We start from the raw sequence: 25,950 nt of genomic DNA on the forward strand, positions 1-25,950 counted from the left end.
TTCTGCTGATTTCTGTTCGCCTGGTATCTCAGATTTGAATTTAACGGTTTTCTGCCATTTGAGCGGTGGAAAATGGAGGCAGAAAATGAGAGAAATTAGATCGAAAAAAGAGAGCAACCAATTACAAAGAGAAACAAGCAAAAACGAGAAATTAAAAAAACCAGCGACCTTCTGCTGATTTCTGTTCGCCTGGTATCTCAGATTTGAATTTAACGGTTTTCTGCCATTTGAGCGGTGGAAAGTGGAGGCAGAAAATGAGAGAAATTAGATCGAAAAAAGAGAGCAACGAATTACAAAGAGAAACAAGAAAAAACGAGAAATTAAAAAAAACCAGCGACCTTCTGCTGATTTCTGTTCGCCTGGTATCTCAGATTTGAATTTAACTGTTTTCTGCCATGTGAGCGGTGGAAAGTGGAGGCAAAAAATTTGAGAAATTAGATCGAAAAAAGAGAGCAACGAAATACAAAGAGAAACAAGAAAAAACGAGAAATTAAAAAAACCAGCGACCATCTGCTGATTTCTGTTCGCCTGGTATCTCAGATTTGAATTTAACGGTTTTCTGCCATTTGAGCGGTGGAAAGTGGAGGCAGAAAATGAGAGAAATTAGATCGAAAAAAGAGAGCAACGAATTACAAAGAGAAACAAGAAAAAACGAGAAATTAAAAAAAACCAGCGACCTTCTGCTGATTTCTGTTCGCCTGGTATCTCAGATTTGAATTTAACTGTTTTCTGCCATGTGAGCGGTGGAAAGTGGAGGCAAAAAATTTGAGAAATTAGATCGAAAAAAGAGAGCAACGAAATACAAAGAGAAACAAGAAAAAACGAGAAATTAAAAAAACCAGCGACCATCTGCTGATTTCTGTTCGCCTGGTATCTCAGATTTGAATTTAACGGTTTTCTGCCATGTGAGCGGTGGAAAGTGGAGGCAAAAAATGAGAGAAATTAGATCGAAAAAAGAGAGCAACGAAATACAAAGAGAACGAAGGAAAAACGAGAAATTAAAAAAACCAGCGACCTTCTGCTGATTTCTGTTCGCCTGGTATCTCAGATTTGAATTTAACGTTTTTCTGCCATTTGAGCGGTGGAAAATGGAGGCAGAAAATGAGAGAAATTAGATCGAAAAAAGAGAGCAACGAATTACAAAGAGAAACAAGAAAAAACGAGAAATTAAAAAAACCAGCGACCTTCTGCTGATTTCTGTTCGCCTGGTATCTCAGATTTGAATTTAACGGTTTTCTGCCATTTGAGCGGTGGAAAATGGAGGCAGAAAATGAGAGAAATTAGATCGAAAAAAGAGAGCAACCAATTACAAAGAGAAACAAGCAAAAACGAGAAATTAAAAAAACCAGCGACCTTCTGCTGATTTCTGTTCGCCTGGTATCTCAGATTTGAATTTAACGGTTTTCTGCCATTTGAGCGGTGGAAAGTGGAGGCAGAAAATGAGAGAAATTAGATCGAAAAAAGAGAGCAACGAAATACAAAGAGAACGAAGAAAAAACGAGAAATTAAAAAAACCAGCGACCTTCTGCTGATTTCTGTTCGCCTGGTATCTCAGATTTGAATTTAACTGTTTTCTGCCATGTGAGCGGTGGAAAGTGGAGGCAAAAAATTAAAGAAATTAGATCGAAAAAAGAGAGCAACGAAATACAAAGAGAAACAAGAAAAAACGAGAAATTAAAAAAACCAGCGACCTTCTGCTGATTTCTGTTCGCCTGGTATCTCAGATTTGAATTTAACGGTTTTCTGCCATGTGAGCGGTGGAAAGTGGAGGCAGAAAATGAGAGAAATTAGATCGAAAAAAGAGAGCAACGAATTACAAAGAGAAACAAGAAAAAACGAGAAATTAAAAAAACCAGCGACCTTCTGCTGATTTCTGTTCGCCTGGTATCTCAGATTTGAATTTAACGGTTTTCTGCCATGTGAGCGGTGGAAAGTGGAGGCAGAAAATGAGAGAAATTAGATCAAAAAAAGAGAGCAACGAAATACAAAGAGAAACAAGAAAAAACGAGAAATTAAAAAAACCAGCGACCTTCTGCTGATTTCTGTTCGCCTGGTATCTCAGATTTGAATTTAACGGTTTTCTGCCATGTGAGCGGTGGAAAGTGGAGGCAGAAAATGAGAGAAATTAGATCAAAAAAAGAGAGCAACGAAATACAAAGAGAAACAAGAAAAAACGAGAAATTAAAAAAACCAGCGACCTTCTGCTGATTTCTGTTCGCCTGGTATCTCAGTTTCGAATTTAACGGTTTTCTGCCACTTGAGCGGTGGAAAGTGGAGGCAGAAAATGAGAGAAATTAGATCAAAAAAGAGAGCAACGAAATACAAAGAGAAACAAGAAAAAACGAGAAATTAAAAAAACCAGCGACCTTCTGCTGATTTCTGTTCGCCTGGTATCTCAGTTTCGAATTTAACGGTTTTCTGCCATGTGAGCGGTGGAAAGTGGAGGCAAAAAATTAGAGAAATTAGATCGAAAAAAGAGAGCAACGAAATACAAAGAGAAACAAGAAAAAACGAGAAATTAAAAAAACCAGCGACCTTCTGCTGATTTCTGTTCGCCTGGTATCTCAGATTTGAATTTAACGGTTTTCTGCCATTTGAGCGGTGGAAAGTGGAGGCAGACAATGAGAGAAATTAGATCGAAAAAAGAGAGCAACGAATTACAAAGAGAAACAAGAAAAAACGAGAAATTAAAAAAACCAGCGACCTTCTGCTGATTTCTGTTCGCCTTGTATCTCAGATTTGAATTTAACTGTTTTCTGCCATGTGAGCGGTGGAAAGTGGAGGCAAAAAATTTGAGAAATTAGATCGAAAAAAGAGAGCAACGAAATACAAAGAGAAACAAGAAAAAACGAGAAATTAAAAAAACCAGCGACCTTCTGCTGATTTCTGTTCGCCTGGTATCTCAGTTTCGAATTTAACGGTTTTCTGCCATTTGAGCGGTGGAAAGTGGAGGCAGAAAATGAGAGAAATTAGATCAAAAAAAGAGAGCAACGAAATACAAAGAGAAACAAGAAAAAACGAGAAATTAAAAAAACCAGCGACCTTCTGCTGATTTCTGTTCGCCTGGTATCTCAGTTTCGAATTTAACGGTTTTCTGCCATTTGAGCGGTGGAAAGTGGAGGCAGAAAATGAGAGAAATTAGATCAAAAAAAGAGAGCAACGAAATACAAAGAGAAACAAGAAAAAACGAGAAATTAAAAAAACCAGCGACCTTCTGCTGATTTCTGTTCGCCTGGTATCTCAGTTTCGAATTTAACGGTTTTCTGCCATTTGAGCGGTGGAAAGTGGAGGCAGAAAATCAGAGAAATTAGATCAAAAAAAGAGAGCAACGAAATACAAAGAGAAACAAGAAAAAACTAGAAATTAAAAAAACCAGCGACCTTCTGCTGATTTCTGTTCGCCTGGTATCTCAGTTTCGAATTTAACGGTTTTCTGCCATGTGAGCGGTGGAAAGTGGAGGCAGAAAATGAGAGAAATTAGATCAAAAAAAGAGAGCAACGAAATACAAAGAGAAACAAGAAAAAACTAGAAATTAAAAAAACCAGCGACCTTCTGCTGATTTCTGTTCGCCTGGTATCTCAGTTTCGAATTTAACGGTTTTCTGCCATGTGAGCGGTGGAAAGTGGAGGCAGAAAATGAGAGAAATTAGATCAAAAAAAGAGAGCAACGAAATACAAAGAGAAACAAGAAAAAACGAGAAATTAAAAAAACCAGCGACCTTCTGCTGATTTCTGTTCGCCTGGTATCTCAGTTTCGAATTTAACGGTTTTCTGCCATTTGAGCGGTGGAAAGTGGAGGCAGAAAATGAGAGAAATTAGATCAAAAAAAGAGAGCAACGAAATACAAAGAGAAACAAGAAAAAACGAGAAATTAAAAAAACCAGCGACCTTCTGCTGATTTCTGTTCGCCTGGTATCTCAGTTTCGAATTTAACGGTTTTCTGCCATTTGAGCGGTGAAAAGTGGAGGCAGAAAATGAGAGAAATTAGATCAAAAAAAGAGAGCAACGAAATACAAAGAGAAACAAGAAAAAACTAGAAATTAAAAAAACCAGCGACCTTCTGCTGATTTCTGTTCGCCTGGTATCTCAGTTTCGAATTTAACGGTTTTCTGCCATGTGAGCGGTGGAAAGTGGAGGCAAAAAATTAGAGAAATTAGATCGAAAAAAGAGAGCAACGAAATACAAAGAGAAACAAGAAAAAACGAGAAATTAAAAAAACCAGCGACCTTCTGCTGATTTCTGTTCGCCTGGTATCTCAGATTTGAATTTAACGGTTTTCTGCCATTTGAGCGGTGGAAAGTGGAGGCAGAAAATGAGAGAAATTAGATCGAAAAAAGAGAGCAACGAATTACAAAGAGAAACAAGAAAAAACGAGAAATTAAAAAAAACCAGCGACCTTCTGCTGATTTCTGTTCGCCTGGTATCTCAGATTTGAATTTAACTGTTTTCTGCCATGTGAGCGGTGGAAAGTGGAGGCAAAAAATTTGAGAAATTAGATCGAAAAAAGAGAGCAACGAAATACAAAGAGAAACAAGAAAAAACGAGAAATTAAAAAAACCAGCGACCATCTGCTGATTTCTGTTCGCCTGGTATCTCAGATTTGAATTTAACGGTTTTCTGCCATGTGAGCGGTGGAAAGTGGAGGCAAAAAATGAGAGAAATTAGATCGAAAAAAGAGAGCAACGAAATACAAAGAGAAACGAAGAAAAAACGAGAAATTAAAAAAACCAGCGACCTTCTGCTGATTTCTGTTCGCCTGGTATCTCAGTTTCGAATTTAACGGTTTTCTGCCATTTGAGCGGTGGAAAGTGGAGGCAGAAAATGAGAGAAATTAGATCGAAAAAGAGAGCACCGAAATACAAAGAGAAAGAAGAAAAAACTAGAAATTAAAAAAACCAGCGACCTTCTGCTGATTTCTGTTCGCCTGGTATCTCAGATTTGAATTTAACGGTTTTCTGCCATGTGAGCGGTGAAGAGTGGAGGCAGAAAATGAGAGAAATTAGATCGAAAAAAGAGAGCAACGAAATACAAAGAGAAACAAGAAAAAACGAGAAATTAAAAAAACCAGCGACCTTCTGCTGATTTCTGTTCGCCTGGTATCTCAGATTTGAATTTAACGGTTTTCTGCCATGTGAGCGGTGGAAAGTGGAGGCAAAAAATGAGAGAATTTAGATCGAAAAAAGAGAGCAACGAAATACAAAGAGAACGAAGAAAAAACGAGAAATTAAAAAAACCAGCGACCTTCTGCTGATTTCTGTTCGCCTGGTATCTCAGATTTGAATTTAACTGTTTTCTGCCATGTGAGCGGTGGAAAGTGGAGGCAAAAAATTAGTGAAATTAGATCGAAAAAAGAGAGCAACGAAATACAAAGAGAAACAAGAAAAAACGAGAAATTAAAAAAACCAGCGACCTTCTGCTGATTTCTGTTCGCCTGGTATCTCAGTTTCGAATTTAACGGTTTTCTGCCATGTGAGCGGTGGAAAGTGGAGGCAGAAAATGAGAGAAATTAGATCAAAAAAAGAGAGCAACGAAATACAAAGAGAAACAAGAAAAAACGAGAAATTAAAAAAACCAGCGACCTTCTGCTGATTTCTGTTCGCCTGGTATCTCAGTTTCGAATTTAACGGTTTTCTGCCATTTGAGCGGTGGAAAGTGGAGGCAGAAAATGAGAGAAATTAGATCAAAAAAAGAGAGCAACGAAATACAAAGAGAAACAAGAAAAAACGAGAAATTAAAAAAACCAGCGACCTTCTGCTGATTTCTGTTCGCCTGGTATCTCAGTTTCGAATTTAACGGTTTTCTGCCATTTGAGCGGTGAAAAGTGGAGGCAGAAAATGAGAGAAATTAGATCAAAAAAAGAGAGCAACGAAATACAAAGAGAAACAAGAAAAAACTAGAAATTAAAAAAACCAGCGACCTTCTGCTGATTTCTGTTCGCCTGGTATCTCAGTTTCGAATTTAACGGTTTTCTGCCATGTGAGCGGTGGAAAGTGGAGGCAAAAAATTAGAGAAATTAGATCGAAAAAAGAGAGCAACGAAATACCAAGAGAAACAAGAAAAAACGAGAAATTAAAAAAACCAGCGACCTTCTGCTGATTTCTGTTCGCCTGGTATCTCAGTTTCGAATTTAACGGTTTTCTGTCATGTGAGCGGTGGAAAGTGGAGGCAAAAAATTAGAGAAATTAGATCGAAAAAGAGAGCAACGAAATACCAAGAGAAACAAGAAAAAACGAGAAATTAAAAAAACCAGCGACCTTCTGCTGATTTCTGTTCGCCTGGTATCTCAGTTTCGAATTTAACGGTTTTCTGTCATGTGAGCGGTGGAAAGTGGAGGCAGAAAATGAGAGAAATTAGATCGAAAAAAGAGAGCAACGAATTACAAAGAGAAACAAGAAAAAACGAGAAATTAAAAAAAACCAGCGACCTTCTGCTGATTTCTGTTCGCCTGGTATCTCAGATTTGAATTTAACTGTTTTCTGCCATGTGAGCGGTGGAAAGTGGAGGCAAAAAATTTGAGAAATTAGATCGAAAAAAGAGAGCAACGAAATACAAAGAGAAACAAGAAAAAACGAGAAATTAAAAAAACCAGCGACCATCTGCTGATTTCTGTTTGCCTGGTATCTCAGATTTGAATTTAACGGTTTTCTGCCATGTGAGCGGTGGAAAGTGGAGGCAAAAAATGAGAGAAATTAGATCGAAAAAAGAGAGCAACGAAATACAAAGAGAAACGAAGAAAAAACGAGAAATTAAAAAAACCAGCGACCTTCTGCTGATTTCTGTTCGCCTGGTATCTCAGTTTCGAATTTAACGGTTTTCTGCCATTTGAGCGGTGGAAAGTGGAGGCAGAAAATGAGAGAAATTAGATCGAAAAAGAGAGCACCGAAATACAAAGAGAAAGAAGAAAAAACTAGAAATTAAAAAAACCAGCGACCTTCTGCTGATTTCTGTTCGCCTGGTATCTCAGATTTGAATTTAACGGTTTTCTGCCATGTGAGCGGTGAAGAGTGGAGGCAGAAAATGAGAGAAATTAGATCGAAAAAAGAGAGCAACGAAATACAAAGAGAACGAAGAAAAAACGAGAAATTAAAAAAACCAGCGACCTTCTGCTGATTTCTGTTCGCCTGGTATCTCAGATTTGAATTTAACGGTTTTCTGCCATGTGAGCGGTGGAAAGTGGAGGCAAAAAATGAGAGAATTTAGATCGAAAAAAGAGAGCAACGAAATACAAAGAGAACGAAGAAAAAACGAGAAATTAAAAAAACCAGCGACCTTCTGCTGATTTCTGTTCGCCTGGTATCTGAGATTTGAATTTAACTGTTTTCTGCCATGTGAGCGGTGGAAAGTGGAGGCAAAAAATTAGAGAAATTAGATCGAAAAAAGAGAGCAACGAAATACAAAGAGAAACAAGAAAAAACGAGAAATTAAAAAAACCAGCGACCTTCTGCTGATTTCTGTTCGCCTGGTATCTCAGATTTGAATTTAACTGTTTTCTGCCATGTGAGCGGTGGAAAGTGGAGGCAAAAAATTAGAGAAATTAGATCGAAAAAAGAGAGCAACGAAATACAAAGAGAAACAAGAAAAAACGAGAAATTAAAAAAACCAGCGACCTTCTGCTGATTTCTGTTCGCCTGGTATCTGAGATTTGAATTTAACTGTTTTCTGCCATGTGAGCGGTGGAAAGTGGAGGCAAAAAATTAGAGAAATTAGATCGAAAAAAGAGAGCAACGAAATACAAAGAGAACGAAGAAAAAACGAGAAATTAAAAAAACCAGCGACCTTCTGCTGATTTCTGTTCGCCTGGTATCTCAGATTTGAATTTAACTGTTTTCTGCCATGTGAGCGGTGGAAAGTGGAGGCAAAAAATTAGAGAAATTAGATCGAAAAAAGAGAGCAACGAAATACAAAGAGAAACAAGAAAAAACGAGAAATTAAAAAAACCAGCGACCTTCTGCTGATTTCTGTTCGCCTGGTATCTCAGATTTGAATTTAACGGTTTTCTGCCATGTGAGCGGTGGAAAGTGGAGGCAGAAAATGAGAGAAATTAGATCGAAAAAAGAGAGTAACGAAATACAAAGAGAAACAAGAAAAAAAGAGAAATTAAAAAAACCAGCGACCTTCTGCTGATTTCTGTTCGCCTGGTATCTCAGTTTCGAATTTAACGGTTTTCTGCCATGTGAGCGGTGGAAAGTGGAGGCAAAAAATTAGAGAAATTAGATCGAAAAAAGAGAGCAACGAAATACCAAGAGAAACAAGAAAAAACGAGAAATTAAAAAAACCAGCGACCTTCTGCTGATTTCTGTTCGCCTGGTATCTCAGTTTCGAATTTAACGGTTTTCTGTCATGTGAGCGGTGGAAAGTGGAGGCAAAAAATTAGAGAAATTAGATCGAAAAAAGAGAGCAACGAAATACCAAGAGAAACAAGAAAAAACGAGAAATTAAAAAAACCAGCGACCTTCTGCTGATTTCTGTTCGCCTGGTATCTCAGATTTGAATTTAACGGTTTTCTGCCATTTGAGCGGTGGAAAGTGGAGGCAGAAAATGAGAGAAATTAGATCGAAAAAAGAGAGCAACGAAATACAAAGAGAAACGAAGAAAAAACGAGAAATTAAAAAAACCAGCGACCTTCTGCTGATTTCTGTTCGCCTGGTATCTCAGATTTGAATTTAAGCGGTTTTCTGCCATAAGAGCGGTGGAAAGTGGAGGCAGAAAATGAAAGCAATTAGATCGAAAAAAAGAGAGCAACGAAATACAAAGAGAAACAAGAAAAAAAGAGAAATTAAAAAAACCAGCGACCTTCTGCTGATTTCTGTTCGCCTGGTATCTCAGATTTGAATTTAACGGTTTTCTGCCATTTGAGCGGTGGAAAGTGGAGGCAGAAAATGAGAGAAATTAGATCGAAAAAGAGAGCAACGAAATACAAAGAGAAACGAAGAAAAAACGAGAAATTAAAAAAACCAGCGACCTTCTGCTGATTTCTGTTCGCCTGGTATCTCAGATTTGAATTTAACGGTTTTCTGCCATGTGAGCGGTGGAAAGTGGACAAAAAATGAGAGAAATTAGATCAAAAAAAGAGAGCAACGAATTACAAAGAGAAACAAGAAAAAAGAGAAATTAAAAAAACCAGCGACCTTCTGCTGATTTCTGTTCGCCTGGTATCTCAGATTTGAATTTAACGGTTTTCTGCCATTTGAGCGGTGGAAAGTGGAGGCAGAAAATGAGAGAAATTAGATCGAAAAAGAAGAGCAACGAAATACAAAGAGAACGAAGAAAAAACGAGAAATTAAAAAAACCAGCGACCTTCTGCTGATTTCTGTTCGCCTGGTATCTCAGATTTGAATTTAACGGTTTTCTGCCATGTGAGCGGTGGAAAGTGGAGGCAGAAAATGAAAGAAATTAGATCGAAAAAAGAGAGCAACGAAATACAAAGAGAAACAAGAAAAAAGAGAAATTAAAAAAACCAGCGACCTTCTGCTGATTTCTGTTCGCCTGGTATCTCAGATTTGAATTTAACGGTTTTCTGCCATTTGAGCGGTGGAAAGTGGAGGCAGAAAATGAGAGAAATTAGATCGAAAAAAGAGAGCAACGAAATACAAAGAGAACGAAGAAAAAACGAGAAATTAAAAAAACCAGCGACCTTCTGCTGATTTCTGTTCGCCTGGTATCTCAGTTTCGAATTTAACGGTTTTCTGCCATTTGAGCGGTGGAAAGTGGAGGCAGAAAATGAGAGAAATTAGATCGAAAAAGAGAGCACCGAAATACAAAGAGAAAGAAGAAAAAACTAGAAATTAAAAAAACCAGCGACCTTCTGCTGATTTCTGTTCGCCTGGTATCTCAGATTTGAATTTAACGGTTTTCTGCCATGTGAGCGGTGAAGAGTGGAGGCAGAAAATGAGAGAAATTAGATCGAAAAAAGAGAGCAACGAAATACAAAGAGAACGAAGAAAAAACGAGAAATTAAAAAAACCAGCGACCTTCTGCTGATTTCTGTTCGCCTGGTATCTCAGATTTGAATTTAACGGTTTTCTGCCATGTGAGCGGTGGAAAGTGGAGGCAAAAAATGAGAGAATTTAGATCGGGAAAAGAGAGCAACGAAATACAAAGAGAAACGAAGAAAAAACGAGAAATTAAAAAAACCAGCGACCTTCTGCTGATTTCTGTTCGCCTGGTATCTCAGATTTGAATTTAACTGTTTTCTGCCATGTGAGCGGTGGAAAGTGGAGGCAAAAAATTAGAGAAATTAGATCGAAAAAAGAGAGCAACGAAATACAAAGAGAAACAAGAAAAAACGAGAAATTAAAAAAACCAGCGAGCTTCTGCTGATTTCTGTTCGCCTGGTATCTCAGATTTGAATTTAACTGTTTTCTGCCATGTGAGCGGTGGAAAGTGGAGGCAAAAAATTAGAGAAATTAGATCGAAAAAAGAGAGCAACGAAATACAAAGAGAAACAAGAAAAAACGAGAAATTAAAAAAACCAGCGACCTTCTGCTGATTTCTGTTCGCCTGGTATCTGAGATTTGAATTTAACTGTTTTCTGCCATGTGAGCGGTGGAAAGTGGAGGCAAAAAATTAGAGAAATTAGATCGAAAAAAGAGAGCAACGAAATACAAAGAGAAACAAGAAAAAACGAGAAATTAAAAAAACCAGCGACCTTCTGCTGATTTCTGTTCGCCTGGTATCTCAGATTTGAATTTAACTGTTTTCTGCCATGTGAGCGGTGGAAAGTGGAGGCAAAAAATTAGAGAAATTAGATCGAAAAAAGAGAGCAACGAAATACAAAGAGAAACAAGAAAAAAACGAGAAATTAAAAAAACCAGCGACCTTCTGCTGATTTCTGTTCGCCTGGTATCTCAGATTTGAATTTAACGGTTTTCTGCCATGTGAGCGGTGGAAAGTGGAGGCAGAAAATGAGAGAAATTAGATCGAAAAAAGAGAGTAACGAAATACAAAGAGAAACAAGAAAAAAAGAGAAATTAAAAAAACCAGCGACCTTCTGCTGATTTCTGTTCGCCTGGTATCTCAGTTTTGAATTTAACGGTTTTCTGCCATGTGAGCGGTGGAAAGTGGAGGCAAAAAATTAGAGAAATTAGATCGAAAAAAGAGAGCAACGAAATACAAAGAGAAACAAGAAAAAACGAGAAATTAAAAAAACCAGCGACCTTCTGCTGATTTCTGTTCGCCTGGTATCTCAGTTTTGAATTTAACGGTTTTCTGCCATGTGAGCGGTGGAAAGTGGAGGCAAAAAATTAGAGAAATTAGATCGAAAAAAGAGAGCAACGAAATACAAAGAGAAACAAGAAAAAACGAGAAATTAAAAAAACCAGCGACCTTCTGCTGATTTCTGTTCGCCTGGTATCTCAGTTTTGAATTTAACGGTTTTCTGCCATGTGAGCGGTGGAAAGTGGAGGCAGAAAATGAGAGAAATTAGATCGAAAAAAGAGAGCAACGAAATACAAAGAGAAACAAGAAAAAACGAGAAATTAAAAAAAACCAGCGACCTTCTGCTGATTTCTGTTCGCCTGGTATCTCAGATTTGAATTTAACTGTTTTCTGCCATGTGAGCGGTGGAAAGTGGAGGCAAAAAATTAGAGAAATTAGATCGAAAAAAGAGAGCAACGAAATACAAAGAGAAACAAGAAAAAACGAGAAATTAAAAAAACCAGCGACCTTCTGCTGATTCCTGTTCGCCTGGTATCTCAGATTTGAAATTAACGGTTTTCTGCCATGTGAGCGGTGGAAAGTGGAGGCAAAAAATGAGAGAAATTAAATCGAAAAAAGAGAGCAACGAAATACAAAGAGAAAGAAGAAAAAACGAGAAAATAAAAAACCAGCGACCTTCTGCTGATTTGTGTTCGCCTGGTATCTCAGATTTGAAATTAACGGTTTTCTGCCATTTGAGCGGTGGAAAGTGGAGGCAGAAAATGAGAGAAATTAGATCGAAAAAAGAGAGCAACGAAATACAAAGAGAAAGAAGAAAAAACGAGAAATTAAAAAACCAGCGACCTTCTGCTGATTTCTGTTCGCCTGGTATCTCAGATTTGAATTTAACGGTTTTCTGCCATGTGAGAGGTGGAAAGTGGAGGCAGAAAATGAGAGAAATTAGATCGAAAAAAGAGAGCAACGAAATACAAAGAGAAACGAAGAAAAAACGAGAAATTAAAAAAACCAGCGACCTTCTGCTGATTTCTGTTCGCCTGGTATCTCAGATTTGAATTTAACGGTTTTCTGCCATGTGAGCGGTGGAAAGTGGAGGCAAAAAATGAGAGAAATTAAATCGAAAAAAGAGAGCAACGAAATACAAAGAGAAACAAGAAAAAACGAGAAATTAAAAAAACCAGCGACCTTCTGCTGATTTGTGTTCGCCTGGTATCTCAGATTTGAATTTAACGGTTTTCTGCCATGTGAGCGGTGGAAAGTGGAGGCAAAAAATTAGAGAAATTAGATCGAAAAAAGAGAGCAACGAAATACAAAGAGAAACAAGAAAAAACGAGAAATTAAAAAAACCAGCGACCTTCTGCTGATTTCTGTTCGCCTGGTATCTCAGATTTGAATTTAACTGTTTTCTGCCATGTGAGCGGTGGAAAGTGGAGGCAAAAAATTAGAGAAATTAGATCGAAAAAAGAGAGCAACGAAATACAAAGAGAAACAAGAAAAAACGAGAAATTAAAAAAACCAGCGACCTTCTGCTGATTTCTGTTCGCCTGGTATCTCAGATTTGAATTTAACGGTTTTCTGCCATGTGAGCGGTGGAAAGTGGAGGCAAAAAATGAGAGAAATTAGATCGAAAAAAGAGAGTAACGAAATACAAAGAGAAACAAGAAAAAAACGAGAAATTAAAAAAACCAGCGACCTTCTGCTGATTTCTGTTCGCCTGGTATCTCAGATTTGAATTTAACGGTTTTCTGCCATGTGAGCGGTGGAAAGTGGAGGCAGAAAATGAGAGAAATTAGATCAAAAAAAGAGAGCAACGAAATACAAAGAGAAACAAGAAAAAACGAGAAATTAAAAAAACCAGCGACCTTCTGCTGATTTCTGTTCGCCTGGTATCTCAGTTTCGAATTTAACGGTTTTCTGCCATTTGAGCGGTGGAAAGTGGAGGCAGAAAATGAGAGAAATTAGATCAAAAAAAGAGAGCAACGAAATACAAAGAGAAACAAGAAAAAACGAGAAATTAAAAAAACCAGCGACCTTCTGCTGATTTCTGTTCGCCTGGTATCTCAGATTTGAATTTAACGGTTTTCTGCCATGTGAGCGGTGGAAAGTGGAGGCAAAAAATGAGAGAAATTAGATCAAAAAAAGAGAGCAACGAAATACAAAGAGAAATTAAAAAAAACCAGCGACCTTCTGCTGATTTCTGTTCGCCTGGTGTCTCAGATTTGAATTTAATGGTTTTCTGCCATGTGAGCGGTGGAAAGTGGAGGCAGAAAATGAGAGAATTTCGATCGTAACGAGAAGGAACGTTTGAGTCGCTTCTGGGGACACGACTCTATTTTTGCCCGTACTCAGTCAGTATATACATTTTTGAGCTTATGATTTTTTAGAATTTTTAAATAAAATTTTACATATTCAATTTTTTTGCTACATCTGTTATCTACATTCTAACATTCTACATTCTATTTAGATTCTACATCTCCTCCGTTAGAGGGCGCTCGCGTACATAACGAGGCAGAGTGTGCGAGCGAGAAAGAGAATGAGTACCGGGTCTCTTGCTGATGGTGGCGGGGGAAGAAACTGAAAATTAATTTCTTCATTCTGGCTATAATTATGATCCGATCTGATTCAGATTCGGCAATCTGGTATATATGGGCATTCTCTACGATACTACGCTTTTACTTTTTTGGTATCCTTAAAATTGTAGCTTCCACAGATTTTCGTCTTTTGTGGTGGCAGAAGGGGGCGGGGCGAAATTTTGAAATACACTTGTATCAGTGTGATATATCGACTCGCCTATTGATGCTGATCATGAATATATATACTTTATGGGGTCGGAAACGTTTCCTTATCTGCGTTACACACATCCACTTTTACCACAAATACATAATACCCCTTAACTCTTTTTGAGTACGGGAATAAAAACCAATTTCGGTTCAAGCGGCCAAAAATTATAGAGCCCACACAAGCACAGTATGTGAGAATACATGGCCCACACACATTTTCGTAAAATGACATCACAAGCAAAATCGATTTCGGCAGCTAAAAATTATTCTATGCATACAATCATGTATTTTGGATTGTTACACGTACACACATACATGCTTGCTGCCAGTCGGCTCGTGTCACGTAATTAGCCGAGCACGGTCGGTCCCAGTGCCGAACGCCGTCGGTCCCAGAGCCGAAGACCTGGGAACGTACGCTGAAAACTCAGCTGCGACACGTTCGTTGTATGAACTGGCACATCTATATACTGTATGGTTAGTGAAAATACTAAACAGAAAACACTAAAATCCCGGATTAGAAATGACTTATCATCCAAATTTGTGAGCATATATTTTATGTTTTCAGTGTGCTGGGAGCAAACAGTTCAATTTAGCAAACAAATTACTTTCATAAAAACAGACTGCTCTGCTCTGGACTCACTACGTATTTTTGTACGCCTTTGATATTTTGAGCACATTTGCAGACGGTCACACTGCACCCTTAACAATATTCAATTCATAGGTGTTTTTTTTTAAAAACAACAACAAATTAAGAACAAACAAAATCGAACGCCACGCCACACAGGAAGGCGCTGTTTGAAGTTCAGTGGCAGCATCAGCAGGACTGTGGAGCAGCAGTCCCAGCGGCGTAACGACGGATACCTGAGGACCAACATGACGGCAATGTCGCCCAGTGAGGTGAGTGTTTGGGGCAGCGGCAGTCAGGCCACCCCTCCCTCTCTGCGTGCATTCGCACTTGTGCAAATGTTTGCCTGCTGCCGGCGTCTGGTTTCTGTCGCACTCTGACTCCATGTGACTGTTCCGTTCCTTTTCCGCACACATTGCACAAGGTTCAACGTCACCTTATCGTTTTGCGGCGACTTGAGCGTTGGCGCTGTGTGACGCATTCGAGAAGTGCGGAGCGAGGCGGCTTATCGGCGAAAGCCCAGCTTTCCAGAGACTCATCTCTGAATATTATATAATTGCAGCAGGCGCAGCGGCGGCAATGAAAGAGCGTCTTTGTCCCGTCGTGCCGCACGGCCTTTGCACATTGAGGTCATTGAGGCAGGCCGACCTGCTAATTGCCACCCACGAATACGGATCAACAAATCGACCCGCATGTGCTTTGGCCTGTGCTCTCTGTTTATGCAACCAAGTGCAGGTCTCCCCCTGCACCGACTGCACATTCCTGCTGCCGTTTTGTTTATGCCACGTAAACAGTGCGCCTGCAGAGCAGCCTTCAGCAGTCGCCTCGACCATCGATCCTGTGCTGTGCCCAGCCAATGCCACTCTCAGATGGTTGCTCTCACATCGGTTGCGTTGCCCTGCGACACGCCTCTCAACGCATACACACACACACTCCGGCGCACACAATCCGCCAAAAATAAAAGCTCATCGCATCTGACTCTGCGTCCATCGCTTTCAGTCTGTTTTCGTTGACACGCGAATCCGCACGCGCCTTTGTATATGATTTTGTGTCGCGAAATCCAGTCCGCATTCGTTTGAAAGGTGCTCCCAGCATTTGCCAGAGTTTTGTCGAACGCCACTTTTGATCTGTTTCCCTTCGGTTTGCCGCTCCCGACCACACACATTCATTCGTTCCCTGAGTGACATTTTGGCACGCGTTCAAAATATTAATTGCTTGACGCTCCCACCGTCTGGTTACGCCCCGAGACTTTATAAATAGCCAAATTCTATCTATCTATCACTATCAAACAACCAACGGCTGCTGCCAAGTCTTGGGAACCAGTTTATGTCGCTACAACGACAATCTGGTCGATAATTAATTCTTAGGCCCTGCCCAGTATCTAGATTGACGGGCTCTTTTTGATCTGCTGGTATCCATCATGAAATATGCATGGGACGAGCACGAGCCGAGACAATGAGTCTATAAGGAAGTGTTTGCCATTGACGCGTTTCCCAGAAACAATGAGCGATTAACGGGGGAGTTTAAATAACAATTCGGCCGAAGGCAGCTCCATCTGTGGCTCATCATCTCTACCGCGTTTGGGGTTATCGCAGCCAGTGACCGCGGAAAACGTGACGAGACCTAAACACTAATGATAACAGAAGGGAATGACCTAAGTATTTGCCTGCGCAATTCTCTGATCGTTGTGACAGTTTGTTAAACATCTTTCAATTATCACACCATGGATCCGCAGATGTATCTTTTGCCGGCCGGCTTTGGATTTGCCCCAGTGGTCCGTGATCCCGGTGCTTGTGGGGCTCGCTTGGCTTTTCAATTATCAATAAAACACACAAATTAATCATTTGTTGTTGTCCATGATTGTTGGCGTGATTTTACAGAGATCTGCTTGCAAATTGCAATGCATTTCATTTAATTTCAATTCAATTGTGTCTGCCACTCGCTGCCTGCTCCCCTTTGATCGCATTTTATAGCACTTGCACGCGCCTTTCACGTGTCGCCACTTACAACACGTCCACGTTCTCTTCGCGTTGATAGCCGATTACAGGCAAACGTATGCAATCAGCTCAGGAGATGCTCTAGAAGCGGCGTGCTACTGGACTCGACTGGTCTGGGCAGGGAGACGGAGATGCGGAGACGGGGTAGACTGAAACTTGTTGCCTCTGCTTTGTCATCCAATGTGAACGTGATGGTGTCGCTGCCACTGGCACTGCTGGCTGGGACTGTGACACATGTCGTCGCTCTTCAGGCAGTTCGAGCTGCTACTGGCGCATCAGGTTTCCGATTATTTATTTCCCGAAAAAAAGCACAATCTCTGACGTCAGAGCGGCTTAATGATGACGTAGCCTTATCGATTGCTGGTGAAGGGCAGAAGGAAGAGCATTTAGCAGCAAGTTTAAGGTTGCAACAACGAAAAAAAAAAACAAACTACAACACAAAACAAAAGCACAATCACAAGTACAAGGCCCCAGCCCAAGCCCTGTCCGCCCATCCCGTGCCCATGATGGCCCTCTGTCCCTGTCAGGCCCTTCCGTAATGCGCTTAGCATTTTGCTGGTTCAGGAAATCGTTTTATATGGCTTTGGGGCATGTGAAAGTTGCATAATTTGGCCAAAGTGGTTGCTCGGGCTTGTTTATTCCGGTCTGGCCTGGGACTGGCCCTGGGACTTTGCCGGGTACTGGGTCTGGTACTGGAACTAGCGTGATTAGACTGTATGACCCAACCCAATTTCCAAACACTTGTGGGTGTCAATGTGAATCATCCCCGCCCCAAATCCATCCCACTCAGAGATTCCCAGCACCCGATTTCGGGGGTTTATCAGCTGTGGAAAAGTTTATCAGCCACGAATACTCGTACTCGTACTTTGCTGCCGCATCTGTTTTTGGCACGCTTTTTCATCAGCCACCAAGCAAATCGAGAATTGTTTACCCAAAAAATATTCCCCGAAAAATAACGTAAAAAATAAGAAACAAAGGCCTCTGCCCCCTCGCCACACACCCCATCGCTATGTCTGTCAGCGTTTGTTTATTTGTTTACCCTCCGCGTTCTGCGTTGGGGCTGTTTGAGTTTTATTGTTCAGGAATCTGCCAGACGAGACTATAATACGAGTATTGGCTATAGCTTCAATTGCTGCTGTGTGCGGCTGGGGCCTAAAAGCAAAAGACTTCTCATTCGATTCCAAGCGAGTGGTTTTTCCCAGACTTTGGCATTAGATTGAATTGCATTTCATTTGTTTATTGCTTTAGGTGGTTTCTCGTACCGCTCCGTTCTCTAGTGTTGTTGAGTTTTCTTTATTTGATGGGGTCTAAAATAAACCCCCCACTACTAGGCATGTGTTTATTGGCCTGGCCTACTTCCCCCCTATTGCCCCCATCCAGTCGCCGGGGGCGCTATTACTGCCTATGCGTTACTATCTAATGACTCTGCCATGATTAGCTTCTGGCTGCAGTGCTCTCGAAAGTAGTTCGTGGCATTGCTGGGGAGAGCGAGTGCCCGACAGCAACTTGTGTTTCCGATCATCTCCATAAACTGTTCGAGATCAATTGGAAACGGGCAAGATCTATTTGTTTCATCCATTGAAATGGCTGCCCCATTGTTACCTTTTGTACCCTTTTGTTATGAGTTTGCAATATTATTGCTGTATTATTTTTGATATTTGTGTGTCCCTATCTCAGTTGCTTATCTAATCGGACTCCTTATCAGGTAATGCCTGCGTGTCCCGATAAGCATTGCTGTCCATTGCGGGAACCCTCCCCTTCACCCGAAAGGTAGCGACCATCTCGTGATCTGGGCGAGACAAACCAGATGTGGCGGCAACTTGTTCGCTTTGCGAGTATTATAAACAAGTTTCGTCTCTCTGTTGGCAGTAGCAGCAGCAGCCGTAGTCCCTCCACTTCCCGCCTCTCCATAGTTTCCCACTGCACTTGCGAATTCCGATTTTCGATAGTGCAAAATAAATGTATTTTGCAGCACGCGGCAGGGCGGTGGTTGGGCTGGGAAGGGGTTGGAATCGGCGACGGCGACGACGGATACGCACACCAGCAAACACGTCGCGCCGTCATGGCGAAGCGCCTCGCCTTGCAGTCTCGTCTCTCCCGCAAGTTTCTCGGCGATTTCCTGCAGTCGTCCGACGAACGTTGGCGCACTTGGCGGTTCTCGTCCGACTAGAAAGCGCAGAAGGAAAATGTTCGCCAGTGCCAGTACCCTGGGAAAAGCTGTGCGGTTCGAGGAGGCATATTGAAACAAAAGCAAAGCAAAGTGGACAAACCGAACTAAAAGTTGAAGTTTATCTAGGCAACGCAGGAGAAACCTGTGCAAAGTGAGAGAGAGAAACAGAACAAACAGTGTCATCATTCGAACTAGTGAACAAATTGTGAGAAATTCCCAGATCAGATACAAAATAAAAGTGCAAAATGTTGAAGCTATTCAAAAAATCCAAAGACAAAATACCCAAATCGGAAATAATATCCGAGCCAAAAGAGCCGAAAACGCCGCCCGTCTCCAAATGCGGCAAGCCCTTGCAGCTGGACAACTCGCGCTGGGAGGCAAGTACCCAAAGACATAACGTGGGAGAGAGTCAAAGAGAGTGTGAGAGAGAGAGAGTACTTTGAACTTTGACCAGTCTGTAGGATCGGATTCAATATCCGCCCATATAGGGAATTGATATATGTATGTATGTATACATTTGCATTGTTCTGCAGCGGTTGCGTCATTGAGTGAGTGTGAACGGTTTCCAAGAAATCGGAATATTTCAAGATTATTCATACTCCCTACTGGCTATCCTTAAGACGTAGTATGCAGAATTGCGCTTATCAAATGTTTTATCAATTGTGCGGGGGCAGAAATACAAAAATCAATCTGTATTATGCGTATATGTATGTATGTACATATGTAGGCATACCCACTGCACGCAGTACATTGGTCTGTCCACAGACCTGTAAAGTGGGAATTACTCGATTGGAGAAGCAGAACGACGGAAAAACATTCGACAAATCTCTATAAATTTCAGTACCATTCGTTTTTATCTTATCACATACCCCATATACCACATACATATACTATGTACTAGGCGGTACCCTACTAAGTATTTATATAGCGACTATTGACGTTTGTAAGCCAAAGAGAGAAATGGCGCAGAGATAAGGTGTGGGCTGACAAAAGGTTTTTAAAGCACAAAGCGCAATTCCGATGTGCAAAAAAAACACCACAGGAAAATGTGGCCTGGCCTGGCCCTGGCTGAAGGTGTGTTTTTTCGATAAGATAAATGTGATGGGTGGGTTAGGTGAGGGGAGTGGAGTGGAGTGGAGGAAGAACGGGCATGCCATGCCATCAAAGACATTCACTAATTCGTGCTTTTCCTTTGTACTCTACAGCGCCGGCTGCACAAAGAGCTGATGTCCCTGATCAAGGAGCCACCACCGGGTGTTACCGTCGACACCGAAAGCGTACAGCAGAATTTATCCGAGTAAGTACAGCCGTGCCGTACCGAGCCGAGCCGAGCTGAACCGTTCAGCGATTGGAGTGGGCCAAGTTCAGCGCAAACTGAAACTGGTTTAATACAGAACACATTATAAAAGCAAAAACGCAGCGCAAACAAATAAAAACTTAATTTAGTGGCCTGAGCCATTTTTAGCGAATGTGACAACAAAGCCCGCAATTGTTGTTCGCCGGCTTGGCACTCACTCACTCACTCAACTCACTTACAAATCTTTGGTCTCGATTACAGATGGAAATTAAACATTAAAGGTTTCGAGGGCACCCTTTACGAGGGCGAGGACTTCCAGTTGCTGTTCAAGTTTAACAATAAATATCCCTTTGATTCGCCTGAGGTATGAGCAAGCAAGCATAAGTTGCATGCGGAAAACACTGACTGTCCTTTGTCTATTCGCAGGTGACCTTCATTGGCAACAATATACCCGTGCATCCACATGTCTACAGCAATGGACACATCTGCCTGTCCATTCTGACAGAGGACTGGTCACCGGCGCTGTCGGTGCAATCGGTGTGCCTTAGCATAGCTTCCATGTTGAGCAGCTGTCGCGAAAAGAAACGTCCTCCAGACAACGCGCTATACGTTAAGACCTGCAATAAAAATCCCAAAAAGACTAAATGGTGGTACCACGGTGCGTACGAGTGATCTCACTACCCCGTAATGTCGAGTACATGCACGGACTAATAACTCATCATCGTTTGTGTTTATTCTCCTGTTTATTGCAGATGACTCTGTTTAGTTAAAGTTGCAATTTATTACTACTGCCTGCTGCTGATGTTTGCTTCACGCATTCAGAAACAACAAAGAACACACATCAACAGCAATGAATGCCAACACAGAAATTCAGCAATACAGAAATACAGAAATAGACACACAGCCAAATCGACCCCAGGCATTCGCACTGCTCGAGCAGGGGGCATCCACATGAACCATATACCATCCAACAACTGCGCCAAGTCACTGATTTGCTTAAGCTGTAGCTCACCCATGTGCACTCGGATGTGACTATAAAGTCCGGCAGATCAACAATAAGAAACCTATCAGTAGTGAATGGCAAACAATAAATGTGCCGGCGGGCCCTGGTCGTTGTGAGCGTCAAACCAACATAATTCTAGCTATCTATAATCAACGAAAGGCGTGTGCAAAACCCTATTACTAAATGTTAACATTTTAAATTAGATTATTAAGACCAAATTTACGTCTAAATTAAATGTTATGCTATCATCTAACTAAGCGTATGTGAACTGATCACGATCTGCCAATTGTTTGACAGTTCTTTCAGATGTCCCCCCAGCAGCTGCTTCCACATTCCACAGGCAACCCCCTCGAGAAGCCGCTGCTTGGTCCTGGCTGGAGATGGAGCCCCGTAACCACCATTCATCAAATCGAAGCGCAACTCATGAGTCATCGTAGTTAAGTTGAAACATTTGAAATGTATTAGAAGCCATATCTGAATATCGCACTCATTACCATCATCCGCACCGCACACTCTGTAATCTTCAATCATTTCCCCATTTCCCATTCATCCGGCATCCATGTGTTTTTGGCCAAAAATCTCGCTTGTGACGCACGATCGCAAAACATATTTACCTCTTACTGTTCAAGTAGATCTAGAATGTGACGAGCTACTCGTTGAACTACCATATAACTTATCTGTAATCTGTATATTGTATTGTATAAAGAGACCCCTCCCCCCTTCCACCCTATTTAACACAATGTATGATTATCTAGGATATATATATATACTACGCCTATGTATATGTACTGTTGCAAGTATTTAATAAAACCAAGTCTGTAATCAAATGAGAACCCCACCCTCTCGCTCGCCGAGTCTGGCTTCTGGTTTCTTTCCAATATCGCCAATATCCGTAGCCGTACTACTCGTCGTGTGTATTATTCCAAAAACTTTATTCTTACCTAACAAATCATAAGCATTATAGTAAATTAAGTATATTATGGTTTGATGAATGGATTATATAGGACACATTTGTTCAACAAATAAGCGTGCTGTGCTGTGGTTCTGTCATCCTATTGATGGGCTCCGCTCCTCATATGCCCGCTGCCACGCCTGCCGTGGGAGTGTAGAAAAGACCCTGCAGCGCTTCCTGGAGGGCACGCTCACAGGCCATGGTTGCGGTGAACCCGCCGGCATTCTCCTGTTGCGTCTCGGCACGTATGTGCGTGATGTACCCCAAGGACTCGATCTCATTAGTTGGCGGTGGTGTGGGTCCGTCTGTGGTGGCAAGTAACGGCTCGTAGACAAAGAGCGGACCCTCTTCCGACTTGGGCACGGGAATCAAGGTTGGATCTGCCGTCTGACCAAACTTGATGCCCGTGGAGAACTCGTTCGACAGCTTCGGGGGCGGCAGCTGCTTCTCCTCCTCGCGCTGCTTCTCTGCCTTTTCGGCAAATTCGGTCACGATTTGGGCAGCATCCTTGCCGCTGTACATGAGCTCCTCGATGAGGGCCTGCTTGTCCCGGGCCTTTTTCTTTTTATGCTCGGTCTCCAGCTCACCGAGCTCCTTCTTGCGAGACTCGTCCTGAACGCGCTCCAGCTCGAGCATCTCCTCCAGAGCAGACTCATCGCGACCCACTCGGGTCTTATTGCGCTGAATCACCTCACGGTTGTCTCTCTTGTAGGCCTCGATACGTTTGTTCGTCTCAATGATCTCGATGTTGTTGCACAGGTTGTACACAATGTCCTCGATTTCCTCCAGGTAATCGTTGTACTCCTCCAGCGTGCCGAAGTCCTCTTCGCGTTTGTTGTAGTCGCGCAAGATACGCCGCCTGATGTCCACCTCCTTCTCGACCATGGGGTCCTCGAAGAGCTGCACGCGGAAGTTGTTGCGGCGCAGTGGCACCATGCACTCGGGACATGCCCCGGATCCCTTTAGAAACAGCAGGTCCACGCAAGACTCGCATAGCGTGTGGCCACAAACGTTCACCATCAGCTTGAGCGAGGGATTCCGGTACTTGGTGGTCTTGCACCGCGGGCATGCCTGGTCTTCCATGCTGCAAAAGGAACCTTATAGAGACTCGTTGTCCTCCAAAAAAAACAAAAAATTTGTATTTTCCGGTGTTTCTGTTGTTTTGGAGCCAGTGTGACCGCGGAGTAATATACCGATGGCATTTTGATTATAGTAAATACCACAAAATGGAGAAAATACCTAACATTATATACCTAACATAATATACTGAAAGCGAATGTCCGTATTTTGTTACCCTGTAGAGATGGCAAAATATCAATACAACAAAAAACCAAGCAGCTGGTTGCTATCGATTGAATGGTTGAATTTATTGATCGAATTCAAACGAATTATTTTTATTTTTGGTGAATTATGTCAATTGTCTTGACGGAAAGGGCTGCAATAGCCCATCGATAACAAATAACAGCAAAAAGATCAAAGAGCGCGCGTTTTCTTTTAACATTTTTATTTGAAACAGCATACGCGGTAGTTGTTCACATTAAGAGTAGATTTTAAATATGTTTCCTTGAAATATACACGCATATTATGTTAAACGTATTTTGATATATGTATGTATATTTGAGTGTATATGCATTAAATAATTCAATAATTTACATTAATCAAGCCCTGCCTGCACACGGCCCGGTCGCGTGCTCTGTCCGCAGTTATATATCTGTCGTACATTTGTTTTAGCTGCATATAACATTTACATTTAAATACATTCAATAAACAGTAGTAGTGACATATACACCTCCTATATATGCATTATATATGCAAGTATATTGTATTTCTATATGTATGTGTGGGCGTGTATGTATGTATGTAGATAAAAGCATTGCCAAGCCGTTGAACAAATGTACCCGAAATTAGCTACTCGGATTCGTTATTTGCATGTGTAATACTTGAGAGAGTGGGTTTGGGGTGCGAATGTGGTTCCGGTATCGTGGTTTACAGGTTTTGGGTTTTGGGGGTGTCTCGGGTGTTGGCATGATTAAAAGCACAGGTTGAACTACGAGGCATACACCTGCGTAATAGATTTAGGCTAACTTACGCACTAGAAAGAGGACCTAATGATGTATACAGATTGATTTAGTCAAATATATGCATGTACATACATGTATGTATGTATATACGTGTAGTAGTGGGTGGAAAGAATATATTAAGAAAGAACCCAAAAAGAATCGAAGGCGCCTTGTCTTTGTATAGGTTCTCAACAAATTTGTCGATTCAATCAGAAATCGAATCACTGTAAATATCACAATTTAGTTAACACATATACAATTATAATTATAATAACTAAAATAAGTGTAAATGTACGTAAGCTGCTCGTCATTAACAATAGATGCTACCGGCAGATGCTGCATTTACAGCCAGCTACCCACCCTTACAGGTGGCAACTGTCGAAGCCTAACTCCGTCTCTTCTCTTCTCGTCTCGTCTCGGTTCGTTTCGTCATGATGATGCGACGCCGAGCCTATAGGAGTTCCTCTGCCTAGCCCTGCAAGGCGGTGACCTCCTCCTCCAGCTCGGCATCCACCTCGTCAATTTTTGAACCACTGCATCCGCGACACTTGCAGCAGATGATGCAGGGGGCGGCCAACAGAAGTAGTGGCGAGGCCACCAGCAACAGAATCCCAAAGCCAGCAAAGATCCCAATGACCTGGGCGCGATGCCACACAACAGAGGCCCGCGAGTGGCCCAGCTTGTTCTTGCACGGACCCTTATCGTAGTGGCGCAGCAGAAAGTCGTCCTATGGGGAAAATAGACGGATTTAGCTACTCGCCAACTCGTGAACGCATTTCGACACTCACGTCTAGACTAGCCAGGCAGTACCAGCAAAAGACGTGCTTGCAACGCTTGCACATCATCTGGGCACAGCCCTCGTCCTTCTCAATGGGCACTGCGCACATGGGGCAGCACTTGATGAGCTCATTGTCAAACGGTATGCCAATATCGTCCTGGCCATCGGCAATCAGGCGGCGACCGAATTCCTCGCAGTTTATGTTCGGATGATACTGCAATGGGCAGGGGAATGGAATTAGGGATGAGTGTCTGCTGGGCTTAGCGGCAGAGGAGTCCGTTTCCCATACTTACAGCCTTCTTGCACAGCGCACAGAACTCGTCCTTGCAGGAGGGGCAGTGCACGGACACTGAGAGTACGGCTGCACCTGAACTAGGTCCACCCTTCGCTTCCTACGCCGACGACGACGCCACCGCCTGCCTCTAGCTGCGGTGTGTAACTCTGTGATGTCGATGGCGACTCGTCCATTTGGCAAATGGCGCTAGTTTGTCCATGCGCTGCTCCGCCCACCATGCAGATTGTCTCGCAGCCAGCACGGGGGCACCAGGTGCGTGTCTTGTCCAATTCGATTTCTATGGTCAGGAGGAGGAGGAAAAGGTTAATAGGTTTTAAAATGTACTTGTGGCTGAATTACTCGCATCATACCTCGATTCAGACGATAGCGATGATGCTTCTTCAATAGATTCGTTGTGGTTAGATTCGCAATTTCGGGAAGGGAGAGGGCGCCCTGTGCCGGGCACTTGGCGTCCGGACAGGAGATTTCATAGGCGCCCTCGGATATCTCGAACTCCACATAGGCGCGCATGCACTGTGGGATGATATTAATTAGCTAAACATAATCCAATTTAAGCGGGACTAAAGGATATTTGTATGTCACTTTCTCTTTTACTATCTTTGCCTATCCGGCCCGTGGCTGAGGGCAAAAGTTTTTCCAAGGCATTTAGCAACTTTGTTCACATAGTTAGGGCCAACCGCAAAACTGTGGCTGTCAAAATTATTCCATCCATCCCCTCGCAGCTTCCTCCGCCCCAGCGGAAGCTTTTATAAATAAAGATTTAAAAAGTTTCGCCCTTTCCTTCCGTTTCCCGTTCCCACATTAAAGTAATGGGATTGCAAAAGGAAGGAAGGAAGCAAA

General features: G+C 41.9%; 3 protein-coding genes across 4 annotated transcripts in view; 1 reads left to right on the forward strand and 2 right to left on the reverse strand.

The window, feature by feature from the left end:
• The first annotated feature begins 14,559 nt into the window (after nt 1-14,559).
• On the forward strand, nt 14,560-21,278 carry LOC111080091 (ubiquitin-conjugating enzyme E2 W). 2 transcript variants are annotated; one of them, XM_022375520.2, is made up of 5 exons: nt 14,560-14,830; nt 19,931-20,022; nt 20,284-20,386; nt 20,449-20,680; nt 20,775-21,278. In XM_022375520.2, the coding sequence occupies exons 1-5, from the start codon at nt 14,807-14,809 to the stop codon at nt 20,786-20,788; spliced, it is 465 nt and encodes a 154-aa protein (XP_022231212.1). In that variant the 5' UTR covers nt 14,560-14,806; the 3' UTR covers nt 20,789-21,278. The 2 variants fall into 2 exon arrangements, with proteins under 2 accessions (XP_022231212.1, XP_022231210.2); XM_022375518.2 differs by lacking the exon at nt 14,560-14,830 and adding an exon at nt 18,666-19,102.
• A 667-nt stretch (nt 21,279-21,945) lies between these two features.
• Nucleotides 21,946-23,161, reverse strand: LOC111080090 (CDK-activating kinase assembly factor MAT1). The gene has a single exon (XM_022375517.2). The coding sequence runs from the start codon at nt 23,058-23,060 to the stop codon at nt 22,098-22,100; it is 963 nt and encodes a 320-aa protein (XP_022231209.2). The 5' UTR covers nt 23,061-23,161; the 3' UTR covers nt 21,946-22,097.
• A 225-nt stretch (nt 23,162-23,386) lies between these two features.
• The window catches only part of LOC111080092 (pneumococcal serine-rich repeat protein), a 40,152-nt gene continuing 37,588 nt past the window's right edge, over nt 23,387-25,950 (reverse strand). The window contains 5 exon segments of the mRNA XM_041592850.1: nt 23,387-24,764; nt 24,826-25,029; nt 25,109-25,196; nt 25,198-25,387; nt 25,461-25,623. Coding sequence (XP_041448784.1) covers nt 24,507-24,764; nt 24,826-25,029; nt 25,109-25,196; nt 25,198-25,387; nt 25,461-25,623 — 903 coding nt within the window. The 3' untranslated portion in view covers nt 23,387-24,506.

Source organism: Drosophila obscura, unplaced genomic scaffold (genome assembly GCF_018151105.1).
Source record: "Drosophila obscura isolate BZ-5 IFL unplaced genomic scaffold, ASM1815110v1 contig_186, whole genome shotgun sequence".
NCBI lineage: Eukaryota > Metazoa > Arthropoda > Insecta > Diptera > Drosophilidae > Drosophila > Drosophila obscura.